Raw genomic sequence first — 23034 nt, forward strand, 5'->3', positions numbered from 1 at the left:
GTCGAAGATGGAGGTGAAGGAAGTGGAGATGGCGATGGCGGCCACTTCCCTTTCCTCCTTGTCTTTTTGCTCTTCACCTTCATCGGAGGAATATTCCTCACGAATAATGAAAGCTCTAGTCTTCTTGGTGAAGGAGGCCTTGGAGTCACCGGAGTTGGAGGAGAACTTGGAGAAACCTTTTGAGAGATATTTGAACTTGTCCTTTCGTACAAGCTTTCCACCATTGTCTTCCCTTTTCTCAAAGAAACAATCGGCAACAAAATGACTTGTGTCGCCACAATTGTAGCAAGCTTTTCCTCTTAGACTTGTGGAGGAGTATCTTGAAGAGTCATGAGGTGAGTATCTTCTTAACCTTGAGCCCCGTGTCTTGTTCCCACTCCAAAAGTTCTAGGCGGCAAGAGCCATGTGCTCATGATAGTTGGCCTTTAGATCATCCAGACCCCACTCGATGGGATCCTCATCGCTCTCACTAGCTTCATGCTCCTTCATCTTCAACGCAAGGTTGGGCTTGCGTGTGTTGTGGGCGCGAGCGACAAGATCCTCCGCATTCTTCTTGGAGATGTCCAAAGCGATGACTTCGCTAAGAACTTCATCGATGTCATAGCACGGAAGGAGGCGTTTTGGCGGATGGCCGTCAACTTCACTTCCTCATAAGGAAGGAGAGCATTGTAGAACTTGCGCTTGATCCAATGGTCATCCACAAACATTGCTCCAAGATCTTGCATTTGTACGGCAAGAGCGATGAGGCGCCGGTACATTTCTTCGGGGGTCTCTCCTTCAATCATGATGAAATTTTCGGCCTTATTGTTCACTTCATCGAAACGAGAGCTTTGGATGCTCTCATTACCGAGGAAGAGCTTGTCAAGTTTATTCCATGCTTCCTTGGCGGTCTTTAGCGAGCGAATATGAGCACGGTCCTTGGGTGTGACGGCCAAGTGAATCATGTTGATGGCGGTGGCGTTGAGTTGATCATCCACGACCTCTCTTCTTGTCAAGTTCTTTGGGTCTCTTGGTGAATATCCTTCCTCAATGATGCGCCAAAGCTCGGTAGACGCGCTGCGCACATGAGATTTCATCAAGAATTGCCAATTTTCAAAGCTATTGGATTCAAGTAGCGGTGGTGAGCCATGAGTCAAGATACGAGGCATGGGTATTGGGACATTTAGGGAGTAATCACTTGGTGGGGGCACCGCATGATAACCTCCTAATTGTCCCTCAACCGGTGATTCATCCTTCCCTTTTGATGAAGTGCCAATATCCTCAAGTTCCCCTTCTCGAGGTGGTTTTGTCGATTGCGCGACAAAATCAACAAGAGGAAGGGTGTTGACTTGTGGTGGAGGAACATCGACACTTGCCTTGGGGGTTGATTTGGGAGCAATCAACTCCATCATCATAGCCTTCATTTGAGATACAATGGATGACTCCAATTTCTTGAGGTCATCCAAAGTAGCCGGAGTGCTATCGACAATTGATGGTGGAGGTGATTGCTCACCGGGAAGGAACCCATTCTCTCCATTCTCTTGTTCGGCCATTTCTTAGGCGGTAAAGCCCGAGCAAGAAAACCTCGCTCTGATACCAATTGAATGGATCGTAGCGAACAAGAGGGGGGGTGAATGGGCGCTACGTCAAGTTTTAGTCTTTTTCAATTTTTAGTGCAACGGAAGATAAAGATGATAGCTTTAGCGATGGCGGTGTTCCTACAATGATTCTAGACAAGTACAACAAGCAAAGGAACAATCACAAGATAGTAAGAGTAAGGAGCGGGACAACCGGAGGGCGCGGAGACGAGGCAAGGTTTGTTTCCCGCAGTTCCTCCCACAAAAGGGAGTACGTCTGCGTTGAGGAGGTGCTAGCCTCACACAAGAGGATAGACGGCCACACCACGAAGGAAGGCCTCACCTTCTTCCTCGAGAGAGCTCCACAAAGGTGCTCCCCTTCTCCACTAAGGCACCGGTCGAGGCGGTGATTCCTTCACAAGGTTGGGGCGAGCTCCACACCACAAGGAGGCTCCCAACAACCCATGGAGCTAGTACAACACCAAGCTAGCCTCCATGGATGCACTTCTTCCAAGATTCCACAATAGGAACTCTACCACCAAGATCCACTAAGGACTACCACGAATTGGTGAAATTTCTCTCGGTAGAACGATAGATCGGGGTCTCCTCCACCACTCCTCAAAGTATGAGCAAGATTGATTGGGTAGGGAGAGAGATCCACTAAGTTTGAGCTCAGCAACAATGTAGGAGAGGGAGAGAGAAGAGCTGAAATCGGGCTGGAGAAGAAGAGGCCTTTTTATAGGTCCCTCCAAATCCAACCGTTATGTGCTGTTTTTGCCTAAGCGGTACTACCGCTTCTGGGAAGCGGTACTACCGCTCTGAGTTCGAATCCCCACAGAACTTGTCCACGTGGACACATAGCGGTACTACCCGCGGTACCGCTTGAGGTACCGCAACAGGGTCCAGACCTTACTGGATCCAAAGCGGTACCGAAGCGGTACCAGAGCGGTACTGCCGTAACGTGTTACGGTACTTGAGCGGTACCGTGGGCGGTACTACCGCTTGCAAGCGGTACTACCGCTCAAGGTACCGTAACTTGTTCTGTGGGACAATCTCGTGTGCAATCCTCAGAGCGGTAGCTCAGAGCGGTACCAGTAGGGTAGCGGTACTACCGCTCCTGGTACCGGTAGTACCGCTATGGCTAAAACAGCTTTTTCCTCTTTTCCTCTCCTACCATGTTACCTCACGACACACACACAAAACTAGAAAACCTAAGATCTACGCTTCAGTCTTCCGATCATAGTGTGTTCAGCGAGGGCACCGTACACCTACAAATCCATCAAAGATAATCTTTGTGCACGGTTAGAATTGTTCGAGTGTTATTATCAAACACACAAAACAAGGGTTATAGATCTTGCTCTTACACTTCCTATCTCTACATAAAAAATATGCTTGAAAATACCCAATTCGCGATGATATGTGCTCACTTATATACTCACTTATATACTCACATGTGAAGATTACTTCAATTGTGCCTTAGGGCATCTCCAGCGGCGCGACGCATTTCGGACGTCCAAACGGATGAATGGTCGAAATTGTCCGGGCGTCCGTTTGCGTCGGGGGTGGCTCCAGCGGCACGATGCATATTTTTTTTTCATTCATAGGCCATAATTTACATGAAAAAAAAACATAAAAAGCCAGAAAGGCATGCTAATACGTGATGTCTACTGGTCGTCATCGCTGACGAGGTCAATCGGCTGCAGCGTCGGCCATGGAAGCTCGTACGCCGGCGGTGGAGGAGGTACCGCCGCACGGGCAGGAGGCTGTGGCCAGGGATCCCACGCTGGAGCAGCAGGCGGAGCGCGGACGTTGGAACGCGTGGGCGTGGCCGGAGGAGTCGCCGGCCTCCCCTGCGCGAGCGCTGACTCGCGGAACTGGATTGCGAGTCCGTCCCACAAAGCGAGCTCGTTGAGCTCGTCCTGCTCGCTGTTGGTCAGTGCCATGGCAATGGTCTCCTCCTCGGAAATGTCCGGCGGCTGGGTCTCCGGATCCCACGCCGGCCCGCTGTCGTCGTGGTCGTACTGCGCCATGGTCACGTCCTCGTCCTCGTCGCCTTCCTCGTCCTCCTGGTCGTTCTCTTCTTCTTCGGCGGCGATCTCGCGCTCGAGACGCCGGTGAGGTAGGCAGCGCGGCGCCGCGCGTCGAACTCCCACGTCCCGAAGGAAATCCAGTTGTAGAATTTTAGCGCGTACGTCGGATCCTCCCGCAGATCCGGCGGCAAGACCGCTCGGTGGCGGCGCACCTCGTCCCGCCGCTCTCGGCCCTCGCGCGGCACGGGGGGACCGGCACGCGCCGCGAGTTCAGGTACCAGCCCCCTCCCGGCAAGTTCGCGTCCGGCCATGGTACCGGCCGGTTTTCCTCCCATAGCTGCCGCGCGAGGTCAACGCGGATGTACCGGCCGACCCGTGCCTTCTTGCCGGAACGCGAGCCGCTTGCCTCCTGGTCGTTCTTCGTCTTCCGGAACGGCCAGCATTTCTTCCCCATGGCGTCGGTGTGGTGGATACTGTGAGATTTGGCAATGGTTTTGGTCGGGGAAATGGGCGCCGACAGCGTCCCTTTAAGAGGCTCCGACGCCATCTCGCCTTCAATGGCCTGCCAGTGCAACGCCTACTAGCTGCGCACGCTCGCGGAAGCCGAGGCACGTCATTAACGCGGCCCTGCAAAGGCTACAACGTGCCGCCCGAAAGTAATGCCGCGGAAGACGAAGCAGTTGTGCCGCTGCCAGGGGGGCCCGTGCGAGGACCGAGCGGACACTTTGCGCGTCCGCGCAGCGTCCGCAGAGACGCAAACCTGACGCATATTTGGGCCAGGTTTGCGTCTCCGCGGACGGCCCGGTCACTTTGCGTCGCCCCGCTGGAGGTGGTGTCAGACGTATTTTCGGTCACGGCGGACACAAACGGTCGCTCAGCGTCCGTATGCGTCGCGCCGCTGGAGATGCCCTTAGGTCTTCCAAAAGGTAACCCCTTATGTATGACTGGTACTTCTCCCTTTTTCTGACACTTATAAACTGACGTGTGAAGATTAGTTCAATTGTGCCTTAGGGCATGAGTAATGGTGGCACATACTTGCTACTTCCCGATGCATGTCAATTAGGTTTGGATAGCTAACATCTCTTGTACCATCAATATGCAATCCACATACTGCCTCATCGGGCTCCCTATGTCATGCTTCTCACTCCTTTTTCCTCCCTACTTCCCGATGCATGTCAATTAGGTTTGGATAGCTAACATCTCTTGTACCATCAATATGCAATCCACATACTGCCTCATCGGGCTCCCTATGTCATGCTTCTCACTCCTTTTTCCTCACATTTGGCTCAAGATTCTACCTCCTCTGCAGGCTACAATTTCACTTTTGAGGCTGCTACTTTTCTAGCTTCCGGACATCCGAACTTACATGGATCTGCGGGGTGGTATGTTGAAGCATACCATTGGTCACGTCCTTAGGGCACGAGCAATGGAAGCGACCACAACCTACTTCCTCGTGGTAACTGTTGTGAAGTGTATATGTGGATTACCTAGCCATTTCCATCAGTTCGGACTTTTGATTCAAGTGGCTAGTGCATGAAGCCAGGTCTCAAGTTCAAATCCTGGCTTTCACATGGTTTTCGCAATTAAGCCTAAAAATTGCTGTTGCCCCTGGTTTTCGCAATTAAGCCTAAAAATTGTTGTTGCCCCCCTCTTTAGCCACCGCTGATGCCCTGTTTCGGTGTGCTCTTCTTCTTTCACGTGTTGACTTTCTTTTTTCTCGTCACACGCGAGTGGGGGTGTTGTGAAGTGTATATGTGGATTGCCTAACCCTTTCCATCAGTTCGAACTTTTGGTTCAAGTGACTAGTGCATGAAGCTTAACAGTAACAAGTAGGTTAAAGCGGTTCTATGATTTTAATGCTACAACGAAAGCACCTATCTTAGCTACATCAGTAGAAAAGAAAAGGCAACCACATAATCGCAACTTCTTGTTCATCCCATCTACTCGTGAGTCCGATCTTGTAGATGGTAAACGTGAAATTTAACTGATTTGACTTTTTTTTTAAACTTCAACATAAAATAAATCGGTTGTGAAAAAAATATCACAATCTGATCTATTTGCACGAGACGCGCCTCCACCTTGTCATGTTTATATTGCACGACGCGTTACCCCAAGACGTCGTGCAATGTAACAACCGCATCGTGCTTATGGTGTCATGCAAAAGAGGCTGGTCTGTGAAAATTTTGCGAAACCGGTTCATTTTGTGCTGAAATTTGCGAAAATAGTCAAATTGGTCCATTTTCACACGCTAAGCTAATCCGTGTCTCGTCAGCGCTTGCCTCTCGCCGAGAAAAGGAGTACAGAGGGGGAAAAAAAAAGCGATGCGTCGCTCCGCCGTGGCTCGCCACTCCCTTCCTCCGGCGGCGGCGGCGGCTCTCGGATTCGGCGTCGCGCCTCCTCGCGCCCTCCAATCCCTCGCGATGGCTGCCGCCGCCACCACTTCCCCTCCTTTGGGCAGCTGCTTGCCGCCATGCCACCGCCGCCGCAGCAGCATGTGCTCCTCCGCCTCCTCGGCAGCGTCGTCGGCATCAGCGGCTACGACAGCGCTGGCGGTGGAGGAGGCGCGGCGCGGGAGGAAGCAACTCGGCATGGAGCCTCCACTCTACGACTACCTCCGCGCAAACGTCCGCGAGCACCCCGTGCGTGCGCCCCTCCTCTCCCCCTTTCCGTTCCGAGCGAATTTTGCTGCAGTTCCGGTCAGGGTCTCACCCAATGCGTGCTTGTTTACCCTACCCTGGTTGATGATTAGATCCTCCGGGACCTCCGGGAAGAGACGGCGGCCATGAGAGGGAGCCAGATGCAGGTACATAATGGAAAACTGCGGTCACGCCGTCACAGCTTAAGAGTCTTAACATTGTCAGTGCGTTCATGCATGGTGCGGCAATCCATTCATGGCACCACCTGCACTGCATATTTGCATTGACACCACAAGGTGCATTTTTGTGACAACTGTATCCTCCTTCCATGTGTTAAGACCCAAACACCGGATGTGCCAGTTAATCCAGCTTCTGTGTGCCATTTTTCATGTGCGTTTTATCAGCATTGCATGGTTTGTTTCTTTCAAGTGCCTACTATGGTTTTGCAAATGTTTGAAAATAGCAAGTGCAAACTGGTATGCTTTCTGGCTATACATGGAGTGACAGAATGCAAGTGTACTACTTTTTTTTCGAAAAGGAGGATGCATGTGTACTACTGTCTCTTTGATGGTACAAATTTGTCTAGTTTGTTACCTAAATTTTGTATTATGGTAAGTCCCTTTCAATTGGTTGCTTTGTCTTTGTAGGTTTCACCCGCACAGGCTCAGCTTCTGGCGATGCTTGTGCAAATTCTTGGGGCGCAGAGATGCATTGAAGTCGGCGTATTTACTGTAAGTGAACCGAGTAGTTTGTTATCTAGAATGTCATGCCTTCCACTGTTTAATAATTGTACCAGAAGCATGGATGTTATACTAATTTCCAATGTGTTATCCTAGCACAAACTGTGAAATCCGCACTTGTATGTGTGAACAACTGAACATAAACTAGTAATCTAGTATCGATGAGTGGGTTAACTAATCACCTTAAACATCTCTGTTATCAATCATTTTACCTGAAAATAACAAAAATGTGTATGTGTGAACATGAACTAGTATACCTTAGTGTGTTAACTAATCATCTTGAAGATCTCTGGAATCCCTCATTTTACCTGAAAATAACTCGCTTGTGTATGTGTGAATAAGAGCTAGCGTAGTGTATCTTTCCATACTATATATTTTTCTTAATGCTAAATCCTGGACCTTGCATATGTTCTCTTTTCTTGAAATAGTATTTTAACAATAAATAACGTTGGATTATTTATTGTGTATGTTGACTTTTATCGTGTTGCAAATGTTCAATAGTCATTCTATACCTTGTGAAGGAGCTACTTCTGTACAAAAGCAACAAAATTGTTACAAATCTATTAACCTTATCTTAGCATTCCTCTAATCTTTTCACAGGGATATTCATCATTGGCTGTTGCACTAGCACTTCCTGAATCAGGTCGCTTGGTTGCTTGTGAAAGGGATGAAAGATGTCTAGAAGTTGCCAAGAGATACTATCGACTTGCTGGTGTTGCACACAAGGTGTTTACTTTCAGCCTCTTGCTTTATGGAACAAGTTAATTACTCCCTCCATCCCATACAGGATGTCTTAGATTTGTCTAATTAATCTAAGACATCCTTTATGGGACGGAGGGAGTGCATGATTTCCTATGTTTTTAGTTTACTTCTTGATCCTTGGCTAGAATTTTCCAACCAACTGTATGCGATGTTTCAGTAGGTTGGAGAACTTGTCTCTGCTGTAATGTGAAAATCTCAGGCATTTAGATCAATGAGAATAACTTCAGAACAGGAGCAAAAAGTTACAGTCTGAAAAAAATCAGTTTAACTTATTTCTGCTTTATGTACTATTTAGTTTTTTATGTTCTTGGATTTGCTTAACCTTGTACTGACTTATGTAGCCCACTATAGTTTATCTAATACATCACATCCGTTTTGTAGGGGGTCTAATTGGTGTAGGATTAACAAAAAGTATTGACGTTTTAATTATTTTGAACCACCTACCTAACTGAACTATTGTCCCTTCTTTGGAATCCTGCAGAATGTATAGCACACTATATGCAAAGACCAATTTCTATTCTTGTTTACCAGTTTTGAATACTTGTTTGTCTAAAAAATGCTTAGGTTGATGTCAAGCATGCTTTAGCTGTGGATTCTCTGAAGTCACTGCTCGAATCTGGTGAAGCCTCCAGGTAAACATTTTCCATATGGTATAATCCACCATCGGATTACTTCATATAATGCATGCTCTAACTAATCGTTTATTTTTCTGGGTTTTCCTAGTTATGACTTTGCATTCGTTGACGCAGACAAGAAAATGTATGAGGAATATTTTGAACTTCTACTTAAGCTAGTAAGATTCAACTTGCAGTTTACCTTTTGGGTTTTCTTGTTCTGATCTATAATACATGTCTTCTTCCAGCTTATGTCCCCCCTACAGTGATGGTAGCATTTATTGTTTATATACAATGAGCTTTATATTTGTTGTGTTTCAGGTAAGAGTTGGTGGTTTAATTGTAATGGACAATGTTCTGTGGTACGGAAGGGTTGCTGACCCGCTAGTAAGTTAATTTTCTGGTCTTCTTTTTACTTCTCACATGATATATATGTTACAGGGTAGATATTAGATTAGATAACACGTCTGGCATTTTTTACATAGGTGAATGACCCAAAGACGATCAGTATAAGGGACTTCAATAAGAAACTTTTGGAGGATACACGTGTTAATATCAGCATGGTACCTTCCTTTCTCCTCCTCTGACATAGTCATGTGTGTATTTATTAGTCATTGCTTGCATATGATGATTGTGAAGCCTTAATTACCTTATATGTCTGCACTTTGTTCGGTTGTTTAGAACAAGTGAGCACCCGCAAGCATGTGTGGCAGTAGTGCAGCATCAGCACAGTACCCAGCAAAAATTAAGAAATTTATTTTCCTAGTCATATTCAAACCACAGTCATACCTCGAGGACCTTAGGATTTAGTTTAAATTTGAGGTAAATCTCATATTTTCATGAAGAAATCTCTCTTATCTAAACACCATTTAGTTGTCTAGAGTTCTGGAGTTCTCTTTGTGTTTTCAATATATTAATATTTATTCGACAGCTTCAAAATTTTATATGCGTGATTCAGTGCATCATATCCTGGCCGTGCATACTAGTATCGATCTAAGTTAATACTGATATTGGATTATTGTGGGGTTTGCAGGTGCCAATTGGGGATGGGATGACAATCTGTCGGAAGCTTGAAGATGATTGACTTCAAACATACTATGTACTCTGTAGATGTTGTGGACTTCGCTTTGCCAAGTTTAAGTTCTTCAAACTGTTAGAGACATCAAACTGGTTAGAAACAATCAGGTAACGATGGCAGCTTGGATGACTGTCTTGAAGAGTACTAACCACCTTGGACGCATGGAGGAAACAGAAGCTTCCACAGGTCCATTTCCACATGGCTTAGAAAAACATCGACACCACCAGCGCTGATAGTGTCGCTGAACAGCTACTAACACGAGTATGAAGCAGATATATCGCTACGGTCTTGGATTGACTGGCTCACATCTGTTTTCGCACCCTGCATTTGATTTTGTTTCTTTAACAGCATGCCCTGTACAAGCAAGTAGATGACATGCGCTTTACCCAAGATGCAACAGCGTACTGGCACAACCCATTTTGACCTTTTCGATTGCAACGGGTTCTCCCAAAGTTGGGCTTATTTTTACTCTTTTAGTAAAGTGATGGGAAAGAAAACGGAGATGTTGCTGGGATTTTGGAATATGTTAGTCGCTAATCAGTCAGCTTGTCATCGGTGTTCAGTTGAGTTCTTCAAATGCCAGGACTATTATGCTTCTGTTGTTTTGGGCGATAAAGTTATTCACAGTCCTTCTAAAATAATCAAGCTCATAAGTCAACCATGCAGACTTAAATGTGCAACGTACGCCCAACTGCTGAGTTCATCTACTCAGTGGTTAGTTTTCTTTCGGTTTTTAGTTTAGCTGATTTCGTCATTGTGCAGTGGACTCAGATTGCCACCCTTGAAATCCTGACTTCTGCTAAGTCAAGCACTCAGTAGGTGTTGAAATGAACACCAAGTTCATACCACCATACCTTGAAATCGTGGTCTAACGACCGACGTGTTAGATTTTCTAGGAGTTCACACAGCTGCCGATTAAACATTGGTCCTACGTACAACTTGCTTACCATAACCCTTCTTTTTTACAGTGGTTCGTATCAACTATATCGTGTCCCACGACTCCTATACCAGAAAGTCTTGGTCTTCCAAGTTCAAAATCGTCTAATTTTCCTCCTTACCCCTTCGCTGACTAGAAGCTCTCAGTGGCAGCTCTTTCATTGACATTTTTTTTTAGCTTGGCTCAACTGACTCGTTAACGGCTCGCGAGCTAAAGAATTTGTTTTTCTGGCGCATCATTTTCGTAGTTGGCAGACAATGCCACAGCGCCTTCGTTTGACCACTCTTCCATTGTAACATTGTAATATGGGGAGCACTATATTCTCGAAAATAATAAAGTTCTAGCAGACCATGAAAGTTACTAAGGTCATTATAACTTTTAATCCAAATCCCCATATTTTTCATCTTTTGGATTATGTTCACTATATTTTTCATATTTGTTTTTTATGTGACCTTTTCCTGATTTACCTGTAAATATTCATTCAAGAATTATAGATATTTTCATGCAAATTTTCACCTTAAACTTAATTATTCTCATTTTTGCTTTAATTTTCAATTCATTTCCCACTTTTTATTTATATAAGTTGAATTTTTAATAGTATAAAAAAATATTGCCCCAGCTCTCATACGTTGTCAACTATTGTGTTGACTAGGCTGCCAGTGTGCAAAATTGGTGCCATGCCATGGCTAAAACCACTTTCTTGGATTAAAGACCAAATCTAGACGGATTTAACACTTGATACCCTAGGATTTTTTTTAGTATTGTGTCTTGGCAATATGTAGGCGTTGCCTCTGTCAAGCTTCATGTACTAGCCAACATAACTAAAATTCGAACTAATGAAAGACTAGTAGTATCCACTTATACAAGCCTACGGTAACATTTTATTAATCGGTAAAGATACATTCAAAGATAGAACTTAGACTGGGCCAATATATAAGGGACTATTTTTCTAATATTCCTTTATAGGGTAATGATGAAGTGATAAGATATTATTATCTCCCAACTATTATTGAAGTTTTTTTTATTTCTACAAGAACACCCAGTTTTAATTTTCTGTTGTGATTGTTTCTCTTTTTTCTTTTCCAATGGAATACAGTGGAAAGAAGGAGGTTGTCTAGTGATGAATTATACATGAGATTTCTGTTCTTTCATCTGCATTTTGAAAAAAATGGATCAACATCCAGCCATCTACACCTCCACATCACTCATATATAACACAAGGGAAAAAGTGCACTAATGGCCCACTCAAGCAGCAAACCTCCAAGTACCATTATTTTGCAAAAAAATCCCACCAATCTATTCATAATCCCAAACAGTACAAGAAAAATTAAAAGTAATAAAAAATACAAATAAGTCACACTTTTTACTCTATATTTCCAAAATTCTAGGCAACAATTCGCAAAAACCGCAAAAAAGGTTCTTAAAAAAAACTATAGATTGCAATCCCGTGAAATTACACACAGCCCTAAGAGTATTCGCTGCCTTTTACACCGAGGTGGATTATCAATTATGACAATCTATCATTTTCTTACAAATGTTTGCTAATTTGCACTGAGATTTTTTCTAGTTCCTAGATAACATTGGGAATTTGTTTGAACTACGAGAACAAATATTTCATTTTGTTCATGAGATGATAAAAATGTTACGGCCCGGTGGACATTTTTACATATTTGTATGAACAAATTTGTGAGGTGTACCGGGATTCTCGGACGTAGCTTGGTGAGTTACCACATCTATATGAAATTGTTTGTAAAATCGACTTAGAATTACTGTAGTAGTAACTCTTAGTTGACTGAGACAAAGGCGCACTCACTTTTTTTTGGCTATCTTTGTGTTCTGCTAACTATTTCTTTTCTCCTTCAGTGAGCAGATTATAAAATAATTTCAACAACAGCAAACTGAACATAATATGCAGATGTATATAAGACCGGGACGGCAACGCCATTCTTCTTCTGAGCTGTAAACATCAAAAACCCAAGTGAGCCACCAAACTGAACCAATCTGATAGTCTGATACCTCACGGTCTCTCTTCCCCCGCCTGCCTCACCCCAGGCATGGGGATGGGATTCTGACCAATTCCTTGGAAATCAGAAACGCTTGGTTCTTCGGCGGCCGGGGGCGCACATTCCCGCAGCAGCTAGCTAGGGGGTTGATCGGCGCGTCGACGGCTGACGGGAGGAAACTAGCAGGGGTTTGCGGGAGGAGAGAGAAGGACGGAAGGTAAGCAATGCTCCATCGATCTTGTTTTAGAGGCATTTTCCTTTGCATGTATGCCGTTTCTTTCTTTGATTGCCGAGTAGATTTGCTAGAATCTGAGTATAGGATACTGCGAGAACAGGATATAATCCTTATCCCGATAAATAATGTATGGACCCTTGGGATTTCCGATGGATCTTTTTGGTAATATTTGTGCTAATTATCACCAGAGATTCAAAAATAATGGGACAGAGGTAGTACTATTCACAACCCAATTTGTATCATTTTTCATTTGTGGTGTGTGGATCAAATTTTGACCTCCAGAACCGAGCAGTGCTCGTTTTTGCTACAGAGCACACCCATGTGCTCGCCCACCAGCGTTCGAGGCTCAGCCTCCGCACGGCAAGTGCCTCGTTTCTACATGACAACATACAGTTAATGTAGAGAACTTCCACCCTTTAACCACGGTTTTTTTTCCGTGTGGGTGGAATTTGACCTCAAGTTTTGTGGGTTGTGAAAGACATGCTGATTAAGCACTTTCAAATGTTTTCATAAATTTTTGAATGGTGAACTAGGGGCCTAGTTCATACAATTCATTGCCGCAAACCATCCTCTTTGTGTGAACTCTTTTGAAATCGTGTTTACAAGATTTACAAAGTTCTAAGAAATGTCAGGAGGTCATATTTAACAACTTGTGAGATTTCATTATCAAACTCAGACGTATTTGAAAAATGCAGGAAACAAAATTTCCATATGAGTAGTGATTTCTTATATTTCATCTGTACCCATTTCGATTTTCCTCAAAAGGGGACTATAATCCCGGCCTCTGCATATTTGTACCCGTTTCGTCGCTGGACTATTAATCTAAGCTTGGATGCTTAATTAGAATCATAATTTCTTTGTTAATTCTACCTGTATCTAGTGTTCCAGAAATGTCATGAAGTACTTCAGTGAATTGAGGACGATATGTATTTACAACGAAGTTGACACACCATTTGGTATTATAAGTCACATGTTCAGTTTTCATGATTAATGCATTTAATTTAATAAATTGAGATGATCGTGACTGGTTTCTAATACACTAAAAATTTCATGCCAGATAAACGAATACAAAATGGCAGAGGTTGTGGTGTTTGGCGCTCTCTGCAAAATTGGATCTGTCTTAGCATCATCCGCAAGCATAACAATGTTTGCTCGTTTAGATGCAAAGTTGACAATAATAAGCGAGATTGAGAGCCGAATAAAGCAGATTGAAGTTGAGCTCAAGTTGATGCAAGCATTCTTGCGCCAAGCACAAAACCAGGAAGGCTACAATGAGCCCACTGAGGTGTACTTGCAGGAAGTAAGGAACCTAGCATCTGAAATAGAGGATATCATGGATGAGTTTATCTACCTGTCTGTTCGGCACAAAAGCAAATTCTTCACCGGGGAGTTCCTGAGTTACTTCCGTAAACTCGGGAAGTCTCCTTGGCACAAAATTGCAAGAGAGCTTAAGGACTTGCAATCTCACCTTCAGAATCTCCGGGATTTGCGGGTGCAATATGAGATTCAACTGCCAGGTGGTGATAGAGCTTCAGCTAGCACTGACGATCATTGCCTTCCTCTTTATCTTTCTTACCCAGCAAATGACATGGTGGGCATTGAGAAAGAAAGAACAAAGCTAATGCAATGGTTAACTGCAAGATTAAGTTCAACCTCGGTCATTGCGGTGTGGGGCATGGGGGGATCTGGAAAAACTACCCTTGTCAACATCATGTATGAAGATGAGATGATAAAGAATCAATTTGATTGTCATATTTGGATCACAGTATCGCAGAAGTTCGATGCTTATGGTATCATAAGGAAAGTAATTCGACACATCCTGAAAGGTGCATGTCCATCTGACATCGACACCGTTAGTGGTAGAGATCTCATACAAATCCTCCAGAGAACATTGCAACAGAGAAAGTTCATGCTTGTACTGGATGATGTGTGGAGTGTAGATGTTTGGATAGACCTGGCAAGCATAATAGGAAACAATAATGTCAGTGGAAATAAGGTGGTAATAACAACTCGAATTAAAGAAGTTGCTTCTTTAGCAAGTGAAGATCAGGTTATTGAGATGCATAAGCTAAATGAGGCAGATTCTTGGAGTCTGTTTTGCAGATGGGCATTCAAGAGCTGCAGGGATAGATCTTGTCCCCAAGAAATGGAGCCATTGGGGAGAGAGATCATAGACAAATGTGATGGCTTGCCATTAGCAATTGTGACCGTTGGCAACACACTCTCGTTCAAGAAACTGGTTATAGAAGAGTGGAGTAAGTACTATGATCACCTAATCTGGGAATTGCGCGACAGATTGCATGGCCAGGAGCTGAACTCAGTGATGAAGATTCTGAACCTGAGCTACAAGCACTTGCCTAGCCACCTAAAGAACGCCTTCGTGTTCTGCAGCATCTTCCCAGAGGATTACATGATGACAAAAAAAAGGCTTGTTAGGCTCTGGGTGGCAGAGGGTCTTGTCAAGCCAGAGAAGAGAAGAACAATAGAAGAAGTTGCAGAGGAGTACCTGAATGAGCTAATAGACCGATGCTTGCTCAAGGTTGTGGAGAGAAAGCACTTCAGAAAGGTGAAAGAATTCCAGATGCACGACATTGTGCGGGAGTTGGCCATTTCCATATCAGAGAAGGAAACATTCTGCATGACATATAGTAAATCACAGCCCAGCGAATCTGAATACAAGTGCCGCCGTTTGTCAATCCATGAGCACAGTGATAGATTCCAGCCACTTTCATATTCTTCTCGCCTTCGCTCTCTCTACCAGTTTGATGCTTCTTGTTCCTCTTTTCCTTCTGTGAGCACACAGCGCACTGGAAGGTACCTGAACGTTTTGGAACTGCAAGATGCTGCCATCACTGTGCTACCAGAAGAAGTGTCAAGCTTATTCAATCTGCGGTACCTTGGCTTGAGAAGAACAAAGATAAGGCAGCTGCCTCGGTCAATCGAGAAGCTGTTCAACCTCCAGACAATCGATGTTTACCTCACCAATGTGGAGAAGCTTCCAGCTGGGATCACCAAACTGAAGAGGGTAAGGCACCTACTTGCAGGGAAGGCGATGACGCCGCTGTTTGGAGTCGTTGAGAAGTCCAGAGGTGTTGAAACTCCCAAGGGGTCGTGGGGGTCAATGGAGCTGCAAACTCTTAAAGGTGTTCTCGCCAGTATGGATCTTGTTGTCCAATTGGGCAGCATGACACAGCTGAGAACACTGTCAATCGGAGATGTCAGAGACGCGCACCACCCCAAGTTCTCTGCATCCATCAGCAACATGCGGTTTCTTCGCACGCTGAAGGTTGTGGCAGCTGAAGGCAACTACATCAACTTCGAAGAACTCAACTCCCCTCCCCAGAATCTGCGCAAACTTCGCCTTGAAGGCAGGTTGCACCAGAGTGTAATGGAGTCTCCTTTCTTTCAGATAGTTGGAAACAGACTCGAGAAGCTCATTCTCCTAGGCAGTAAGCTGAGCAGTGATCCCTTTGCATCCTTCTCCCATCTCTCCAATCTGGCAGTTCTCGAGCTTGTAGGTGCATATGATGGGGAGAGTGTGCTCTTCGAAAGCGGGTGGTTGCCTAAGCTCCACACACTTGTCATGGGTGATCTTGTAAATGTGAAGTCGGTGGTTATGGAGCGGCAGGCAGTGCAAAACCTCCAGTGGTTGGCGCTGTTCAAACTCCCTGAGCTCAAAGAGGCGCCGCATGGCATCGAGTTCCTCGTGTCTCTGCAGAATTTGATGCTTGTGGACATGCATGATGAATTCATGGAGGGTATCCAAGGTGAGGACAAGGCAAGAGTCCAGCACATTTCCACTGTCCGGTACTTCGACAGGAGCAGACGCATGGAGATACGCCTGTTCCAAGACCCGTAAACAAGGTAATCTTCGTTCACCTCACTTGGAACTTTTCCGGTGCTCGTTTTGTTTTCTGTAGCTTGATCATGCAACTTTTCATTAAAACGGATAAGGAAAAGAAAGTATACAAGGGATGAGCATGACATTGACTAATTTTATTGGCTATTTGCTGGAACGTCACTGCCCTGAATCTGAATTTCCTTTTTCTTGGCAAACAGGTTTAGAAGTGCCACCAAGCTTGAATCGTGATGGAAGCTATACGCAACAGTATAATGGATTCAGAAATATATTGATACATATTTGTTTGTGCGAATTCTACTTAACAAACTGAGAGATGAGAATATGTCTATCCATAAACAGCCAGAATAGTGATTTGTCGAAATGCATTCCTCTTGCCCAAAATTCAGTGCAAATTAAAATTGGTTGTAAGTTGCAAAGAATCGTTCCTGTTAATTATGTCTTGAATACATTCCTACCTGATATAATATACAACATAAATGGAATTTGGAAGAACTAAATAAGCATTTCATTTCAAGATATTTTTGTTGGCCTTTGCGCAAATAGCTTCTGAAGATGTTCCATGTTCAAAAACTCAGAATCACCATTAGAACACGTAGGAAAATTGAAACTCTTCCTGTTACAATCTGTATATGGCTGACATCCACATGTATTTTCCACCAATCCCCAGTTCCCCACAATGCCTAACTAACAAACTTTTAGCAATTTGTCAAATTTAACTGCAAATCACAGCTGTGACGATCAGTGACACAGCTGTGAGAAGCCTGGTGCTCCATCGAGCCAAGGCATGTCCTGACGACCTGTCGCTTATAGGGTGTATCTGCGGCCTGAAAGGTTATCACAAGACAAGGTAAGAGATCACAGCTCAAGAGCAGGGTGCAGAGGATAACTGAATTGTTCAGCTCAGGACATACTTTTGCAGGTCCTCCAGCCGACCACAGTAGAGAGTGTTGTCTGGAGCGATCATTTCGGTGACATTGTAGCCTAGTGGATCAGCCACTTTCACATACACCTCTTGACCATTGTACCAGTTATCCAGCTTCTCGGCGCGGAGATTCCAGATACCTACGTTGTCCAGCGAGACCAGAACCGCAGTCCACCCTCCAGGGAAAACCTGTTTTTGATGATGGAAAGGGAAAATAAAAAATCAGACTTGTGTATGCATTGTTCAGAAAGACCATGAATGCATCTGTTTTGTCAAGTTTATGGTTTTGACACAGGATCAGATGATCTTTTTACAGGTGTTTACCTGAGTAGTACTGCGAGAGACAGCATCCCACCTGTTGTATGAACCCCTGCTGTTTGGTGTCCACTCACCATAATCCATCCTGAAATTCACAACATAGTAGTGCTGATTTACATGATGAAGCTGGTTTCGAAACTGGAAAACATAAAACTAAAGTTCATCGTTGCATACCCAACGACAAAGAATGAATAGCCATCCAGATGGTAGGTCTGAACATCGGTTTCATTGTTCTGAAAGACGATCTCAAGGAAGCCCTTGTAAGAAGCATTCAGCACAGATGAAGAGCTCCTTGCAGGCGCATCGCTTGGCATTGTGGGGAAGTCAGTTTTGTAGACCCCGGTCAGGTTGTGGAGATCAGCAAGCCTCAGTGGAGTCTCAGGAGGTGAGTATGAGACCCTGTTTATCGTCCTTCGACGTTTCCCATCGATGCGCAAGGGGGACTCGTTCTTCAAGACGAAGGTTTGTGTTATGTTGATCGAGCCATAGCGGAATGATCCCTGCGGGTTTGGACGAGCAGCCCCGGAACTCGTATTCATTCTGTGAGGACAATGCCAAGAACGCAACATGGAGAATAAGTTTCCAGCCAAGAGTTAATTGCAATTTGTAATGCAAGTGCCAAACAAATTTGTAAGTTAGACCAAGATATTATAACAATGTTGATAATTTCAGATGTAATAGTACTGACCTGATAGACCTTGCCTGGTTCACGGAATAGTATTTGTCATAGAAATCATTTGGAGCATCAGGGAGAGGGCCAGAAGCACTGCCTTTGGAGTTTGAGTACTGCAAGATTGCTACACCATTGACATCGTGCCAGCGAGCCTCGCTGCTCACAAACCTTGGGCTTGCCACGATGTAGTAGTCTGTGCTCGCGTTTTGGTCCATGGTCACCAAGAAAGAGTATGACTGTCCAACATGGATGTCGAGGTTGCTGTAATTCTGCTGGTTAGTGTAGGTTCCTTCAGCCTCTACGAGAAGCATGTTGTGGTTCTGGATTCTGAAGTTGAGGCTGGTTGAGGTGCCGACATTGTGAACACGGAAGCGATATGTTTTACCTGTTTTGAGAATTGAGATTTTTAGCACTAACTTCATATGACAGAGTTTGTGCTGATAACAGATCAGGAATATGTGTAGTATATGTAAACAATCTTTACACTGATACTGAAGTGCAGTTATAATTTTCAATCGTTGTTTCTTTCACTCATGTAAATTCCAATTAAAATCAATAAATGCAAAATGCGATATCTTTTACAATGGCAATACATAACACTATTGCGCACAACATTGGATATACCAATTATTTTTAATGATGAAAATGTGATAATCTACATATTCTTGATTCCAACTCAAACAATTCACAATTATATTCACCATACATATAAATTTTCAATATATCTCTGTCAACGAGAACTTGTTATACATAACTAGCTTAAATCTGTACTATATAATATAATATATAAAATGTGAGAATGTCGACAATGATTTTGAAGGGTTTTATATGTGATCAAACACTGGTTACCTGGCTCAACTCCCACAATTTCATATTGAAGGCCTTCCGGAACCAGTGTGGTGTCATATCTGTAAGGGCCCTTTGCATTTATCAGGATGCCATCAGGTATCCCAAGATCCTTGCCATCATCTAGCATACCCCTCAATTCCTGTATCATACAGAGAACACTTGGCATTTCAAGGCAAAAGGCAAAATTACTGTGCAGATATGGTAAGATCATAGTCCATACAGCAGGCAAAGCTGTAGAAAACTTATACCCTCACCAATTATCAGGCTAAGGTGAACAACCAATTTCTGATGAACACTAAGGTTTTGCCTATATCTTACAAGAAAAATTGTAAGCATCAACTCTACAGAGTATAATCCTTGTGCCAGGAATCAAGGAATACATAGTGAAAGGGATCAAGAAATCTCAGAGTGTGCTCTCAGATTATTTATGAAATACTGACTGTCAATAAACTGCAAATTACAGACACAGTCACACACAAGGCTCAGAATCAGGGCTTACAGTGTGGCTCTTGGTGTACCAATCTCCGATGAACAAGGTGATGTCGCCATCGGGCTGGTCAAAGGGGACCGGTACAACAGCGCGGTTGTTCACTGTGACCGGTCCGTACCCACCTGCGGTACGCTGGAGTCCGAGCGTAGGGAAGTAGAAGAAGCTTCCAATCTGGTCCTTGAGCTGGAACTGGTAGGTCCAGTTCCAGCCGGGAGGGATAGGGCAGTTGGTGCCAGTTACGCCATCCTGCCATGAGTTCATCCTCATCTGGATGCCATCCCTGCCATGCATAAGAGAGGAGACCTTTTCAGTTCATCTTGAAAGAAAAATTGGCGCCAACGGCAGCTTGTGTGCAAGGGGCATCAGATGCACATTTAAATGTTGGAATATACAGAAAGGGCCCTGAAAAAGTAGCATTCTACGATGTCCCACATTATGACTAAACATATCCAATGGTTTTGTTGTGATTGCAAAGTGGAACATCCATTCTCGAAAAAAAAAGTGGAACATTTGATTACTGGATGTAGATCTAATTCAGGAATATGTACTGAAATAAATGAGATGTATTTTCTGTAGTTTCTAACCATATAAAAGTACAGAGACAGTATAAGAATTAACCTATTTCTGCAAAAATACATGTACAGTTAGGGCTAAGGATATAGATAATTATGCACAGATGAGCTGAGGAAATCAATGGAAGAAAGCATAAATGCCTCTTAATGCAGAAGGCATCCAAATCAAGTAAGGCATTTGCCTGAAACCAAGCCTCTTAATGCAGAATGCCATAGTATCTGCCAGAAGGCACCATGCAAATGGAAGTAGTACAGCTAAGAAGTCATCAAAAAACAGAAACTAGTAATAAAGATGTAGCTGCACAATTCAATCATTAACTCAGTCACCATTGTCACAAACTTGTATGATCGAAACTTGTATGATCGATCAGATGCATGCGTATATTTTCATAGGGAGATGATTTATGAAAAATTAATGGTTCTTTTCTGTCTAGGATGGTGCCTACCATGTGAGGAGGAGAGGCTCATCCAGGTTGTTTTGGACGTTCACCCTTGCGTTCCAGTTAGTTGTGACATTCAGGAGTGGGCCAGGGAACTGGTTGTTGATTGCAATCACCTGTAGAAAAAGGGTTAATCATATACACTATAAAACCATTTTTGCATCCATGCCATGAAAATTTTGCATCTCATATATCTTTTTTTTTGACATGCTCACGCAAAACCTATATTTAGTCTGATATGAATCTAAATTTATTCAAATCAATTTGAGGTAGAAACAAAACCTACTACTCCTAGTAATGTTTAATTACAAAATTTGTACCAGATAAAAACTACTGGAACCGTCGAAACAAAATTAACCTCAAGAAACAGAGGTAAACAAGGCAGAATCGACCCAACCCACCCAAATTGCTTTAATCTATAAAAAAATGCTTTGATCTATGGAAAATCAAGAGTCCCTACGGTTTTTTTTTTTGTTGCGACGTCCTATTTTTAGAACAAGCTCGCGAGGTCACATATTTCTGTAGTAAAAATTTAGGGCCGTTACGGTGTCCTTAATTAAGACAAATTAAAACCCACGCAGCGCAGATGATTTTTTATTTCACAAATATTAAAATTAAAGCCTTCAAAACAATGAAGACAAAATAACCCACCAGATCAGGAACCCCTGCAAGAGAACCGACGGTAACCACGACGAGATCGTGCGTTCGAAACCGCGAAAGCAGCGGCACGTGGGAGAAGAAGAGAGAAAAAGAAGGAAAGGTGGCGTTTTTAACACAAATTCATCGGGAAAAACGTCAAGAACGGTGATGAAGGAGGCGTTTTTCGCTGAAATTTCGAGAACTCGGCGGACCCGAAACCTACGGGAGGAAGAAATAACATGTCCGAAGAAAGAATCAAGAAGAGAGAGCAGAGAGATAGAAGCAGTTATTGACTTGTTCCTGGAAGGTAACGATACGGGTGCGTTGCGCGAACCTTCTGCGAGACGCCGAGCGGCGCCACCGTCATGTAGCCGACCTCCCACCGCACCTCGTACGTGGCGCCGCCGGCCGCCGCAGCGGACGCCGACGCCGCGACGGCGGCGAGCGCCAAGACAACCGCCGCGACCACCCCCGCAGCCGCCGCCATGGACCCTCCGCCCACGTACTCGCTGCGCACCACCAACTCCCTCTCTTTCTCTCTCTCTTACGCGGCCCTGTGTCTGCGCGCAGCAGGGGAGAAGGTTTTGGTTTCTTTCGGCGTGGTGTGGGTTTTGAAAGGTGGAAAAGGAGAAGAGAGAATAGAAGAGGAGAGAGACAGGCAGCAGCAGCCTTTTTTTGAGAGAGAAGATCCATTTCCGTAGTAAAAATGGAAGTATATAATGCGCTCTAATTGTATTTCCAAAAACAACAAAACTAGATAGGCAGGCCTTTGATTTTGCTCTTCGTCAATATGTGCTGGACATTGTTGCTAAGAAAATTAAAGTGGGAAGAAAACGTGTTCTGGACCGTTCTATGCATTTATCCAAGGTTGGCAGAAATTAAGATGGTGCCCAACATGTTTTTCCACCGTCCGATCATACAACCAATAGCACGTACGGAGCGGATGGTGTTCCATGATGCTTCTTTATTTTCCTTTTTGATTTTGACTGGTTGATGATACTTGGATCCAGTCTCTCGGAGGTGCTCATAGAGGTACGTGTGCGTGCGTTCATAGAGGTGGGTGTATTTCCTTCGTTATAAAATTAGTCTACATTGTAGCTCTAAAATTTGTTCTGAAATAATCTACATTCTACATTTTTGTGAACAACACAAAAAACGAAGTGATTTTATTCTCTTTATTGAACATTGTTATTTTTAATGTAGTTTAAATTGGTTGTTCACATATCTAAGTACTAGCAGTAAATGCAATACTTTTTTATCTCATTTTTTCTAAAATATAGACTAAATCAGAATGAAGGAGTATGTATGTATTTGTTTGCAAAAAAAAAGTTAGCTACGTACTTCCTCTTTTCTAATTTGTGGTTTTAAAACTTTAACTTAAACAACGACAACTATTATATTCCCTCTTGGTTTAGATTGTCAATTTAATCTATATATAATATAAAAATTTAATATTTAAAAATTCTAATGATACATTTTTATAAGTATACCTTATATTAAGTTGATTAAATTACTAATTTAAAAATACGGGCATGACTGATAAACCGTACCGGATGAAGTAGAACTGATGAAGGAGTACATTTAAAGTACGGTGCGTCTCCAAGTTATAGCTAATTGTTAGTGCATTACTTTCCGTGTACTTCTACCCTTTGTATGTAATTAAATTTTTTACTCCCTC

The 23034-nt window shown here is 43.7% G+C and overlaps 3 protein-coding genes across 3 annotated transcripts; 2 read left to right on the forward strand and 1 right to left on the reverse strand.

Annotated features, from left to right (window-relative positions):
- Positions 1–5907: 5907 nt before the first annotated feature.
- LOC124682909 (O-methyltransferase MdmC-like) lies at positions 5908–9963 on the forward strand. Its single transcript, XM_047217513.1, has 9 exons — positions 5908–6225; positions 6336–6389; positions 6870–6953; positions 7563–7688; positions 8289–8356; positions 8448–8517; positions 8660–8725; positions 8824–8901; positions 9372–9963. Exons 1-9 carry the CDS (start codon positions 5908–5910, stop codon positions 9420–9422), a joined length of 915 nt encoding a protein of 304 aa, XP_047073469.1. The 3' UTR covers positions 9423–9963.
- A 2405-nt stretch (positions 9964–12368) lies between these two features.
- LOC124654070 (disease resistance protein RPM1-like) lies at positions 12369–16839 on the forward strand. Its single transcript, XM_047193108.1, has 3 exons — positions 12369–12573; positions 13649–16455; positions 16651–16839. The coding sequence occupies exon 2, from the start codon at positions 13664–13666 to the stop codon at positions 16448–16450; it is 2787 nt and encodes a 928-aa protein (XP_047049064.1). The 5' UTR covers positions 12369–12573; positions 13649–13663; the 3' UTR covers positions 16451–16455; positions 16651–16839.
- A 107-nt stretch (positions 16840–16946) lies between these two features.
- Positions 16947–21843, reverse strand: LOC124682911 (monocopper oxidase-like protein SKU5). Its single transcript, XM_047217515.1, has 9 exons — positions 21691–21843; positions 20724–20833; positions 19715–19985; positions 19216–19354; positions 18382–18751; positions 17868–18233; positions 17700–17778; positions 17365–17564; positions 16947–17277 (listed from the first exon to the last, which is right to left on the reverse strand). Exons 1-9 carry the CDS (start codon positions 21841–21843, stop codon positions 17166–17168), a joined length of 1800 nt encoding a protein of 599 aa, XP_047073471.1. The 3' UTR covers positions 16947–17165.
- Positions 21844–23034: the final 1191 nt, after the last annotated feature.

The sequence above is a fragment of the Lolium rigidum genome, chromosome 1 (genome assembly GCF_022539505.1).
Source record: "Lolium rigidum isolate FL_2022 chromosome 1, APGP_CSIRO_Lrig_0.1, whole genome shotgun sequence".
In the NCBI taxonomy this organism is placed as follows: domain Eukaryota; kingdom Viridiplantae; phylum Streptophyta; class Magnoliopsida; order Poales; family Poaceae; genus Lolium; species Lolium rigidum.